This window comes from Microtus ochrogaster, linkage group LG2 (assembly GCF_000317375.1).
Source record: "Microtus ochrogaster isolate Prairie Vole_2 linkage group LG2, MicOch1.0, whole genome shotgun sequence".
Classification (NCBI taxonomy): Eukaryota; Metazoa; Chordata; class Mammalia; order Rodentia; family Cricetidae; genus Microtus; species Microtus ochrogaster.
The window spans coordinates 48,156,796-48,170,005 of record NC_022028.1 but is presented as its reverse complement, the minus strand read 5'-3'; the positions used below and the strand labels follow the sequence as shown (position 1 = coordinate 48,170,005).

Sequence of the window (13,210 nt, the reverse complement as noted above, 5' to 3'; positions counted from 1 at the left end):
AGAGTCTTTAACCCAGGAGCAGTGTTTGTCCCTGTCTATCTCTCCCTGGCTGACTTCTGCTTGTCTCTCTCCCTCCCTCCTCCTCTGTTTCTTCCTCTTTCTCCCCTCCCTCGCTCCTTTCTGGGCACTTCAACTCACCTTGTGTTGGTCACTTCTGCATAAACAACCTGAGGGATGTGTTTTAGTTCCTAGTGTCAGAGTTCAGACCATGGTCATCTGGCTCCATTATTGTGGGGGTTAAGGAGAGATTCAGATATCAGGGGTGGGGAGCATTTGTGCAGAACCAAGCTGCTTACCTCGTGGTGGTCAGGAAGCAGAGAGAATGACAGGAGGGGGCCAGTATATACCTTTTAGAGGCACACCCCGGCCAGGGGCCTTGCACAGTTACAGGGCCTCCCAAAAGTTATTCAAAATTAAATCCATCAATGGATTCAACAAATGGTCAGGTCAGAGACCTCTCTGGAAGCAGTCTCATAGACTTGCCCAGAGTGTGCTTTCTTCATCTCCCAGTCTCCCTCAGCCCAGTGAGGGTGACAGTCAAGGTCAAAGGCCCCAGACCTTGTCTTGATTATCTCCGACAGTGACTGTGTTAGGAGAGACCAAGGCCACTGCAATCACCCTATGGGGAAGTCAAGGCGTGCTTTGCCAGGCAGGTAGCTCAAAGGGTCCCCAGATATAGAGGCATCTTTTAGCCCTTGTGGGAGCCCAGAAGGTTTCAGTGTGTCGGCTGACCACCAAGACTTATTTTGTTGCCTGCTGGTTTCACTCGCTCCCTCCCAACCATGAGCAGAAGTTTCCCCTTCTCTCACGTTGCTCTTAATCTTCTTGACATGACAGGAGGTTTCCCCTGGAAGACATCCCCACAGATGAGAACGATGCAGCCCAGTGGCTTCACAAGCTGTACCAGGAGAAGGTAAAGGCTCCTGCTTGCCCATCTTCTACCTCCAAAGCAGGCGGGGTGGTAAGGAGGATAGGCAGGTGCTGCATGTTTCTCTGTTGGGGGCGGGGCTAACTTGTTCATTTCCCAGCCATCCAGACGTCCAAAATAATCACACAGAAATCTGTATTAGTTGCAATACTGTTTGGCCAATACCTTAAGCGTATTTCTGGCTAACTCTTATATCTTAAATTAACCCATTTCTATTAATCTGTATATTGCCATGTGACTGTGGCTTACACAGTGGCTACATGACTTCTCCTGACTCCACCTTCTTTCTCCCAGCATTCAGTTTAGTTTTCCTGCCTAGCTTTATTCTGTTAAGCCATTGGCCACAAGCAGCTTCTTTTTTTTTTTTTTTTTTGGTTTTTCGAGACAGGGTTTCTCTGTGGCTTTGGAGCCTGTCCTGGAACTAGCTCTGTAGACCAGGCTGGTCTCGAACTCACAGAGATTCGCCTGCCTCTGCCTCCTGAGTGCTGGGATTAAAGGCGTGCGCCACCATCGCCTGGCTAAGCAGCTTCTTTATTAACCAATGTCCATAAAGAATATTCACAGCGTGCAGAGATGAATCCCACATCAACAAGCACTGGTGGTTCTCACCTGCATTAGATTCTTCTCTTTTTCTTAAAATTTGAGAAGTTAGCCCTCCAATGAAGAGTGACATCTGGCCCTGTGCTTGGTGTGCACAGCTGTGCAGAAGCCTTGCACAGTGTCCCACGTGTGAGGCCTTTTTAAGAAATTTTATGAGTGTAACAGACATCACCCAGATTTACAATAACATGCCTATGTTGTGGACAGCCCCCAGATTTACAACAGCATGTTTATGTCATGGGGCCCATGTGTCCAGTTCACTCCAAAGTGCATGCTTATCCTATGCTCACTTCCTGGGACAATAGGTGTCCATTTCAGCATTGTTGGAAATCAGATGATCAGAAAAGCCTGCGGGAAACAGTCCTTACCAGTGCTTCGAGCAGCTCCCAAGGAAGTAAGGGAGCTCCAGAGACCAAGGAGGAAAGAGAGCGAGACCTGAGGGGAAGGGACCTATGCTGATGATACACACTCTGCTAGTGTTTGCTGGTTTCCCCAAAGTCCTCATTTGTAGCCCCATGGGATCAGATGGTGAGATGTGACTTTGCACAGGACTATAAGGTGGTAGCATGTGACCCATGTCACTATATAGTGACTGCGTGTGACCCGTGTTACTATATAGTGACTACATGTGACCCATGCTACCACCCTAGAGGCCCCATCTTCTAGGAAGTCAGCCTAGGGAAGGTTGCACTTGTTCCCACCCACCTCCTCCTTCGTGCTGGAGAGCGTTGCCATGGTGACTGTCTTGGCTCACCCTCAGTTCCAGAAGATGGAGACACTGGAATAGGAAGTGGTATACAGAGAGCTCCCTCAGGTTGCTGAGGGAGACCCGTGCACAACTGGAGGAGGTGACCCCAGAGGCAGACTGTTCAGAGTTTGTACAGGTGGGACCCAGGTGAAGGCCAGCTGCAAGCTACCACAAGACAAAATGTCCATGGCAGCAAAGCCTTGCCAATGCCTGGCAGGACAATCAAAGTCCTCAGAGGGACTTGAGAGGTAGCAGATACAGAATGAATGAGCATGTAATAATGAGAGTGGAGACAAGAAGGCCTACAGAAGAGTGAACGAAGCAGCAGAAAGGCCTGGGGCAAGTGGAGAACAAAATCAGCCTGCCAGCAGAGCGGTGCTGTGGGCTGTGCCCTGTGTGTACAGCGCTTACCGTGTATCAGGTTCCCACTGCATACTAAACGCTTTTCTCAAGAATATTAACAAAGGGGCTGGAGAGATGGCTCAGAGGTTAAGAGCACTGGCTGTTCTTTCAGAGGACCCAGGTTCAATCTCCAGCCCTCACATGGCAGCTCACAACTGTCTGTAACACCAAGATCTAACACCTTCACACAGACATACATGCAGGCAGACACCAATGCACGTTAAATAAATAATAAAGAAGGAGCCAGGGGTAGAGGAGCACACTTTTGATCCCAGCACTCAAGAGACAGAGGTTTGAGGTTCAAGGCCAGCAGTCAGGAAATCCAAGGTTGGACATGGTGAGGCCCTGTCTCAAAAAATAATTAATAAAATAGAAAACTCTGGTCAAGACTGATTAAACAAAACAATGGAATTAGTATTAACAAAAATAAAACAAGACAACAACCAACAAATGGAATCAAAATCATATGAGGTTGGTTTTACTGGCTTCATGTGCACCTGTTTGGAAACCTGGATAACGTATGCCCATCTCCTTTACCACCAAAGAAGGTGTAAAAGGTTCTTGGCTCACACAGCTCAGACCATGTGCCACAGACTCATCATCCTGATGGAAGAGTCCTGGGGTTCAGCACATCTGTCTGTCGAGGCATCCTTATCCAGCATAGCACTTCACAGAGCGCTTAGGAAGAGAAGGAGGTGAAGGAAGTCCAGATTGGAAAGGAGGCTAATCCAACCACCCTGTCCTCAGACAGCACGACTTTCCATTTCACAAAAGTCAGAACTGCCAAAATGTTAGAACTGGAAAATTCCCTAAAGTTTCAGGGTACAGAACCAGTGTCCAAATGGTATTTCCACATACCCAAAATGAACTCGCTGAAAGAGAAATCCAAACAAAATCAAAGAAACTCTAGGAACTAAACCACCATGGGACCCTGAAGTCCTCCTGTGGGGACTTATCAGGAGAAAACTTAATTTGAGAGCCAAAGGCACCTGCAGCCAGCATTACCTCAATGCTGTTCATGGTAGAAGTCCCCCCACCCTCTGATGGACGAATAAAGATACTATGATGAAGCTGGATGGTGGTGGCGCACGCCTTTAATCCCAGGGCTCAGAAGGCAGAGGCAAGCAGATCTCCGAGTTCAAGGCCAGCCTGGTCTACAGAGCAAGTTCCGTGACAACCAGGGCTACACAGAGAAACCCTGCCTCAAGAAAGAAAAACCAATAACAACAACAAAACAAAGAGAAATAAAAAGAAAAGAAAATATGATGTGTAAAACACAGGGTAACACTGTTCAGCTACTACATATCAAATTTGCCATTTGGAACAACGTGGATGGCAATGAAGGAATAGTGCAGAAGTAAAGCCAGCCAGGAACGGGAGGACACAGCCCATGCTCCCTTACCGATGGAAGCCAGTTTCACCATAGTAGAGGGTAGAAGACTGGAAGGGTGGGACATCCCAGAGCTGAGCGGTGTTAGGATTACTGGTGTGGCTGATGGCGTGGGACGTCCCAAAGTGGTGTTAGGATTACTGGCGTGGCTGATATCAACTCTGAATTTCAGAATCTTCAGTGGAGAGGACTCTAGTCATTCTCAACACAAATAGATGACAGATGTGAGGTAGTGCCCAGCCTCTGCTCCTTACACAGTGTGTGTGTGTGTGTGATAGAGACCATGACCCATAAATATGTACGATCATGTCAGTTAAGTTTTAGATAGATGGTAGATAGATAAATAGACACACAGAGAGAGGATAGTACACCTCTCAAGAAGAAAATGTAGCTGGTGGCAGTTAATGCCTGCTATTCCAACATCCTAGCCTCTTAGGAGGAGCAGAAGTTAAAGGCCAGTGTCAGCTATGTGGAGAGTTCCACACCAACCTGGGTTACCAAGGATCCCATGTCAAAGAAGGAAGAAGACAAAGAAGAGGATGAAGAGGAGGAGGAAAACAATATAGGAATGGTGTGGAGCCAGCAAGATGGCTCAGTGGGTAAAAGTGCTTGCCCTGCAAGATAATGTTCTGAGTTTGGTCCCTGGATGCCATGGTATGAGAGGTGAGTGTGGATTGTGGCCAGGCCCAGCACCCAAGCAGGTCCATGCTGCTGTCCCTTGCCTGGGCTTTGGTAACTGTTAGGGTCTGAACCAGCCAGCCATCTGCCACTTGTGACCACATGCAGCTTTGACTGGCCATGTCCTAGTTAACTCCTGGGTCCAGATGACACGTCCTCTGTACTAGTGACTGAAGGTCCTCCATGGAAGCGGTTCCTGCTCCTCCTATACCAGGGTGTTGTCTGCTTTATTCTGTGGCTTGTGTCTTGGCCAGTGGCTTTTATTGCTGAGTTTTCTCCTGCATCAGGGTCCCATTTGGCAGTTTCAACTTCCTGTTCTCCCCTTCACTCTCAGGACGCCTTGCAAGAGATGTACAAGCAGAAGGGCACATTCCCAGGAGAGCCGATCAAGCCTGCCCGAAGGCCGTGGACCCTCCTGAACTTCCTGTGCTGGGCCACCATCCTACTGTCCCCCCTCTTCAGCTTTGTCCTGGGTGTCTTTGCCAGTGGATCCCCACTCCTCATCCTGACGTTCTTGGGGTTTGTAGGAGCAGGTAAAAAAAGCACAGATATGCCAGCTCCCATGCTGGGGTCACTGGGCCACCACCCAGGGCTGATGGCTGATGGTGACCCTGGGAGGCTCCTGCATGTTGGGCTGTGGAAGTTGTGCCCTCCTGTCACTCTAGTGTGGCTTCCTGCTCTAGAGCGGCTGCACACTGAGAGGAAGGGATTAGGGGTAGGGGATGGCAAGACCAGCAAGGGTGCCCTCGTGAGGCTAGCCTCTAACCTTCTCTCTCTTGTCTTTAAAGCTTCCTTCGGAGTCCGAAGACTGATAGGAGTGACCGAGATAGAAAAAGGCTCCAGCTATGGCAACCAAGAGCTTAAGAAAAAGGAATAATTAATGCTGTGATTGAACACCCATAACCTGACGCGGTATCCAATTAACTCAATTAAAAACAGAACACACGAGAACGAGGGAAAGAGACACTTAGAGACTATTTTTCTTATTAACTGGTGACTAATATTAACAAAACTTGAGCCAAGAGCAAAGAACTCAGCTGCCAGGTGAAGATGGTCAGCCAGCACCCAGGGTCCCATCGGCCCTCTGCGGGGACAGAGGCGGGCTTGGGGAAGGTGGTAGGGCTGTGGGGCTCCCCCAGAACTTTGCCTCCAAGAGGCGGCCTTGGCTGCTCTCCCTTCTTAAACTTAGAATGAGGCTTTTGTTTCTTATTTGTTATTTTGGGAACTTAACCTGGCCCCCACCTTGTGCCCTGCACCCCAGAACACTGGCTCGTCATGGGTGCCGCTGTCCTCATTGGGGGACAGGTCAGCTGGATCCTTCTCCTACAGAGCTCATTTGTCCTGCCCTGCTTAGCACCTCTGCTTCTAGCCAGGGGGAGGAAGTCTTAGAGATAAGCACACACTGAATGTAGATCTGGCCCCTTTGTCCCTGCTCTGCCCAGGGGCTGAAGACCACCTCTCCGTCCTCTGCAGCACCATTGGCACTGCCTCTCTGGAGGCTGTGTTTTAAGCACCTTATGTCTCTTTTTAAAGTGAACGCCCAAGAACTCTGCAGAATGTGGAAACCCTGAGTTCATACAGCACCTCCATACAGGTCCATGGCCCCCTCGTCCTCTGTAGCCAGCAGGCTGAAGTCCTGCACCTGGGCCCCACACCTCCAAGTTGTGGTGTCTGGGGGCTCCAGCCTGTGGGACTCACCTGGGACACTCTTCAGGAGGTGGTGTCACCATCAGGCCTCCTTGTTCTCAGTCAGACACCTTTAGTGCTTGTTAGAATTAGAATTTATTTTTACAAATTGGTCTGTGGCTGGCTCGCAGCTTCTCCCTGCCCTCATCCTCTCTTGCCTCTGCCCAGGAAAGTGTCATGGCTGCCATCCACATCCACCGTTGCCCAATACCACTTCAGTGACAGAAGCTGTCCTGGCAGACAACAGGGGTCCTCTGCCTGCACTGGTGCCTTGCCAGGGTCCCGTGGGCTGGCCCTGGAGGCACATTTTCTTCCTTACTCAGCGCAGGAAGGCCTGCCTGGTTTCTGGGAGATCTTTGTCCTCGGGAAACAGCGTCATATACTTTTACCTTCTGTCTGGAACCTTCCATAGTCCCTTTTACAGTCATTTCACGTTTTCTAACAAGGAAAAACCGGGTATTCTTTCTGGCATACTGCAGCCAGAGTTCAGAGTAAAGGCAGAGAAGATTAATAGGGCACACCGGAAGAAGGAGACCTGGAGAAGCCTGAGAGTAGTCCGGGCCTGACTCCACATGGCAGCTTGTCCACTTTACAGAAGATGCTCCTGGCCTCTGCGGTCCGTGCACAACAGAGTGGCTGTGGACTGCTCCTCTCGCTCCTGGGCGGCGGCAACAATCACCACTGCTTGTAAGGGTGAAGGGTTAAGTCAAGCAAACTGAGACACTGATTCTCTCCCTCCAGGTGAAGGCTTGCCTGCCCTGGCCTCTGCCAGCTCTTGAGCCATCTTGGGCACTCCCGAGGGCCAGCTTCCTTTCTGATGGGGTTTTTCTTCTGCCTTTCTGCCTGCTTGAGGTCTCTGTCCTTCCCCCACCCACCGTCACCTCACAAATGCGAAGGAAACAGGCCAGTGGGCCTGCCATGCATGCACCTGGCCCCGGATAAAGAGAGCTCAGAGCCTTCACCATTTCGCTAATGCCTCTGACTTCCTCAGAAGCCCTGAGCCTTGAAATCAGTTTGTGAATGGCCCGAGGAGTCCAGGCTGCAGGCTTTGCTCTCCTAGGCCTCCCCCTGCTTATCTCGAATGCAGCCCTTCTGAGAGCAATACAAACTACACTAGGAATGTGGGTGTGGGTGGTTTTGGTTTTTTTGTTTTGTTTTGTTTTGGTGGGGTCGGATTTTGCTTTTCATCTGCTTCAGAAGGATACGGGGAGGAGAGCCTCTTTGGTTTTTCTATTAAATTAATAAATCCCAGAATAATGCTCTTCTCTTCTTCCTTCACACCCTACTTCACATGCCTGCTACAGGCATGACTGATGTCATGCCTGGATCCAGATTGAAGGTGCTGCTGTAGCAGCTTGCTAGACTTCAGGGAGCCCCTGCTAGAAGCAGTAGGCTCAGGAGCCAGAGGCATTCTGGAACTGGAGTGCTTGGTGGCCTTGGGAGGAAGGGCCTGGACTGCTAGACTGGCTCTACTTCAGCTTCCCCAGCGGAGGGGACCCCACAACGTCAGCTCAGACTGGAATGTGGACTCCTTACCACTCAGGCTCAAGAGCCAGATACATGAGGGCGCCTGCCAGCTCCCTGATAAACCTTTCCACTGTTCAGGTGGTCTCTCACCCCTGGTCCCTGGCTACACCATGTACCTCATCTAGGCCTCTCTGAAGCTGTCCTGAGCAACAACTGTGGCTGCCATTCTCCTGACTGCCAGTTTTGTTTCATGGTACCCACCCGGAGATTATCCACACAGAGCATCCGGGGACTTGGCTGCTCCCTCTGAGGGCTTTGTGTTAGTATCCTCATTGGTGGCCGTCCTGCAAGAAGCAGGGACAATAAGCTAGGGAGGCTGAATGGTCAGCATGTGGGCAGTTCAGAGATCAGGGACACTCCTCTTGATGAGACCTTTAACCCAGAGAAAGAAGCCACTTGCTATCTGTTGGTATTTGGTGACTGCATCCATGAGTCACATTTGCGATGCTGTAAGGCCCTGTCCTCGAAACGGTCTGATGAGCTCTGACTATGCAGGCTGCTAGATAACATACCACAACAATGTAACAACTCTTTCTTGTAGAAAGGTGTCTCCAAGATGCCTTGACTCCCCCCCCCCCTTTGTGCATCTTGCCCTGAGAATCTTTTCTGTCTCTTCTCAAGTCCTGCCTTTACGCCATCAGGAAAAGTCAGGGTTAGACCCTGCAGTAGGTTACATTCATATGCAGTGCAAGAGACGTCAGGAGACCATCCATGCCCACCAGGACTACTTTGTATCAGGTTCAGGATGGAGTAAGTGGTTGAGTAAGTGGTTCTTCTTGCATGTTGCCCTGTCTCTGCCTGAGACCTTATAGGACAAGCCAAAAGTAGCCTTTCTAGCCCTGATGACTTGCACCTCAGCTGTTTGTCCCACACACAGACCCCACCACTAGCTAGATGCATGTGACGCTTAGTGCTAGCCATTTGGTGTGGCTTCTAGCCCTCTGCAGTGTCATGAGGCTCAGGGTTAGAATGGCGCACCTGAGATGCCTCCTGCCTTCTCTCTATACACATCTTTGGCCTATAGGCCAGCCCCACACCAAAGGCACCTGGGCCTGGGTGAGGGTATCCCTGCCCTGCCTTAGGCCTTGTCCCAGAGTCTTGCCACGGGGCTGTCCGTTGGGTGCTGACACTCAGGCCCCAGACCCCTGCCTACAGGGGCCAGGATTTGAAAATGCAAGTTCAGGCTTTGGGTGAGCAACTTGGCTGATAGGGTGGACATATGGATCGGAGTTTATTACAGGCATTTGAAATCAGTTGATTCAGGGGAACGGTGGCATTCTTACAAACCACTCCAGAAGTAAACCACTGAGAGCAGCCACTGGAGACCGTGGTATCATCTCTTCACAGACCTGCGAAACTGTGAACTCTGTTCTGACAGGTCTCCTGGAGTTTTCTTTTCTCCCTAGCTTTTTGGGTTCCTTCTGTTGCAAAGGTGTTGGGAGAGAGGCAGACTGTGAATGAGGCCCGGAAATGCACTACATTGTATTCTATTAAACTGGAGTTACTTGATTCAAAGAAGAGCTGCACTGCTCTGCTTGTATTTATTGTCTCAGAGTAGCAACATTGTGACAATCAAACAGGACTTGCCTCAAGGCCTGCCCCTCCCGGCATCTGTACCAGCGAGTCCTCTAACTACAGGACTGGCTCTTTCTGGAGCCACGAAAACCACGAACTCTTTTGATCGAACTCTTCTGATCGTGTGCTGTGAGGGTGGGCGGACATCTGAGCTTCTTTTCCTCTTTCCCATTGCCGTCTCTGACTGTGGGCAATCTCAAAGGGATGCTTTGTCTACAGGGTGCAACTGTGTTATATGGATGTGTCCTTTTGTACACTTCTTTTTACAAGTTTGCTCTTCACAAGCTTTCTGTGGTAAGGACAACAGTCCATGCTCTAGGAAGACGTCCAGGTCTGGGAGCTGACTTATGCTTCCCAGGCATGGATCTACTGCCTGGCTGTGTTGACTGCTATGCAAAGCTCTCCCTGTCCGCAGCACGTGGAAGGTTACCCAGGCAGTGTGGCACGCCTGCTTGGTGGAACTTTCTAGGCAAAATGCATAGGTATCATATTTGTTTATTACAAACATTGTTGTGAACGAGGGATAAAATGTCCACAATATATGAGAAAGTGACTCTCTGCCTCTTTCTTTCTGGTCTGCATAGATTTCCAGGAGGAGACAACCCTCACATGCTTCCTGTTCCTTGGAGCCACCTTCTCCAACCCCTCGTGCCCTGCCTTCTTTCTTCTCCCTTCAGCTAGCAGCACTGTCCCAGGGCCCCATAGCCCAGGGTTTCTACTCTGGGCAGTAGAAAGGGAACTCAGCTGGCCTGTGAAATGCTGAGGGGCTCAAGCCTCCGCATTGGGGTTTGAAATCCATTGAGGCACTGGAGAGATGGCTCAGGGGTTAAGAGCACTGGCTGCTCTTCCAGAGATCTTGAGTTCAGTTCCCAGCACCCACGTGACTCACAACCATATATAATGAGATCTGGTGCCCTCTTCTGGTGTGCAGGCATACATGCAGACAGAACACTATATACATAAAAGCCATTGAGGAGGCTGCAGAGATGGCTCCGCAGTTAAGAGCTCTTGCGGGTCCTTCAGAGGAGACCCAGGCTTGATGCCCAGAACCCACGTGGCACCCCTCAACCATCTAAAACTCCCAGGGAATCCAGTGCCCTCTTCTGCCTCCTTGGGGACCAAGAATACATGTGTTACAGAGACATACATACAGACAAAGCATTCATACACATAAAGATAAATCTTTTCTCAAAGTTCAACACCGCTGAGGAATGAATGGTTTTCAAAGTCAGCAGGCCTATATCCTGAACTACTTTGATAAAAAGCTACCTTCTTTTTTGAAGATAACAAAGAGCCACTTCTCCATTAAAAGGGAAATTGGCTGGGTCTGTAGCTCAGCTGGTGGTGTAGCTTAGCATTCACGAAACACTGGGTTCCACCCCAGCACCACATAAAACAGGCATAGTATTCCACATGGATCATCCTAGCAATTGGGAGGCTGAGGTAGTGGGGTAAAGAGCCCAGTGCCAGCGTAAGCTATGTGAGACCTCATCTCAGAAAACCAAAGGCTGCTCCAGTTCTGTATTGTCTGTCTTCCAAAAATAAACTGCACCGCAAGAATTGTGCTGTCCTGCTTTGCGGGAACATCCTGGGACATGTGTCCTTCGCTGTGGGATATGTCCTTCCAGGGCAGCGTCAGTGCAGTGGCACTAGCTCAGCCTCCACCCGGAACTCTGGGAAGCCCCACATGTACATGGCCCCACGCACACATGGATCACCCACACACAAACAGCACACGTGGGAACACAGGCACAGGTACACGTGAGTGCACACCTCAGAACGAGAGAATCCTGTCTGCCTTAGAAGAAAACCCTGTTAGGAAGCAGGCTTTGGAAACCATCCTGTACAAATCTGAGAGCAGCAGCTCGGTGCTAGACAGATGCCCACCATGACTAGGAGCCCAGAGAGGAAGTCCAGATATCCAGGGACATTTCTGAGGTAACCATGCTGTTGCTCGGCCTTGGCTCTGCTGTGAGACAAGAGCTTTCCTTTGCCTAATGTGTCCCCTGGGCCAGACCATTCACGCACACATGCACACACCCACCATTCACACCTGTGTTCAGGGCTGCTTTTCAGCTTTCCCTGGGTCTCCATTGCTATTAGGCTTCTTTCCAACAGATATTTTAAAATGGGTCACTTCCTTCTAGCAGAGTCCCATATGGCTGTAATTCATTGGTCAGATCCACCTGTCCACTAGGCTAGCTCAAGCCAATGGTTGTCCTCTGCAATATACAAACGGGGTTGTGTCCTGCTGGGCTCCCATTGCTAGAAGCCAGCTGGAAGACAGGGTCAGGTCCTCCGTGTGTGGCCCAGAGCACACAGCCAGTGCAGCAGAGGCGAGGAGAGAGGGGAGAGGGGAGAAGGGGAGGCACCTGTGGAAAGCGCCTGCTGTGAGATATCAGGAGGAGCCCCCAGGGGCCCTGTATTTCCAAATTTGCCACCCACATCAGAATGACATCATTGCCCATCTTGAAACTAAAGAGACACATGACTAAACCCATAAACCTACTGGTTTTCCATTTCTTGCTTTTCATTGATATTTGAAATCACCAGCCTTGGGGCTAATGAGATGGCTCAGACAACAAAGGCACTTGCTGCCAATCCTGAGGATCTGAGTTCAATCCCCAGCACCCACATGATGAAAGGCAGGGATCGACTGCTCTCCATTGTCCTTTGACCTCCAGATTTCTGCATTGCGGGCAATGCCTTCATGTGGGGGTCGGGGGGAGTTACTTTTCAGTGATTGTTGAAGCCACTGACCCTTCACTTGGACCCAATAGATGGCAGACAATGGATTGCATTGTTAGAGTACAGTAATTACCATGATGCCACCACTTTCTGAGTATGCGTCCCAAAGAGAGTCACGTGTTCAGAGCCTCGCCCTCCATTTTCCTGTTCCCATCCTCAGAGCACCTGCTTCTCTGCCCGATATATCCTTCAAACCCTACTTCAGGGAGTTGGATCTGAGACCTGAGTTTTCTGTGTTCTTCATCTTGGGTCCCTCTCAAATAAGCATGCTCTTTTGAAAGGTTCGGCATTGCCATGGGTTGGCACACAGATTAGTGGTGAACTCGCCATGGCTCGAGTGCACTGGTATGGAGCAAGGGGTAACAAGTAGCTTTGGCTTACCCATCCCTACCTAGTCATTGTCCAGGCCAGGTCGTGGAGTCACTCCTGGGGCCCGTTTTCTGAATGGTTCAGACTGTTCCTTCTCCTCCCCATGCCGTCGGCTGTTTCTGGTGGCTCATGCACACTCTGTAGCTTGGATGAATTAATTTTGCTCACACGGATGCATGTAAAAGCCACACACATAGTTTGGTTTCCTTCTTTACATTGTCTTTGAGATTTGTATTTCATTTAAATGAAATCCATTTTATTTATTCTTCCCTTTGCTTTTCAAGAATTGTTTGATTTTCTTTATTATCATTGGGTGTGGGTCACGTGCATGCCATGGCACATGTGTGGAGGTCAGAGGTAAACTTTGGGGAGTTGGCATCTCCTTCCACCTCATTGATTCTGGGTGTTGTTCTTAAAAAATAATAAAAAAGGCGGGGGGTATGTGTCCTTCTTGAACACGGGGCACGGGACAGACACGCACGGCGGAACAAACACAGACACGACACGGCGGCTCCCACGTGGGTTCGCTTTAATGGGGGAGGGAAACACAAAAGGGCGA

The 13,210-nt window shown here is 50.0% G+C and overlaps 1 protein-coding gene across 2 annotated transcripts in view; it reads left to right on the top strand.

Moving 5' to 3' along the window:
• The window catches only part of Agpat3 (1-acylglycerol-3-phosphate O-acyltransferase 3), a 76,914-nt gene extending 66,829 nt beyond the window's left edge, over positions 1-10,085 (top strand). For both annotated transcript variants that reach the window (XM_026785469.1, XM_005360283.3), the window contains exons 8-10: positions 838-913; positions 5,081-5,279; positions 5,535-10,085. In XM_026785469.1, coding sequence (XP_026641270.1) covers positions 838-913; positions 5,081-5,279; positions 5,535-5,623 — 364 coding nt within the window. In that variant the 3' untranslated portion in view covers positions 5,624-10,085. The remainder of the gene's footprint in view (positions 1-837; positions 914-5,080; positions 5,280-5,534) is intronic.
• The last annotated feature ends 3,125 nt before the right edge of the window (positions 10,086-13,210 follow it).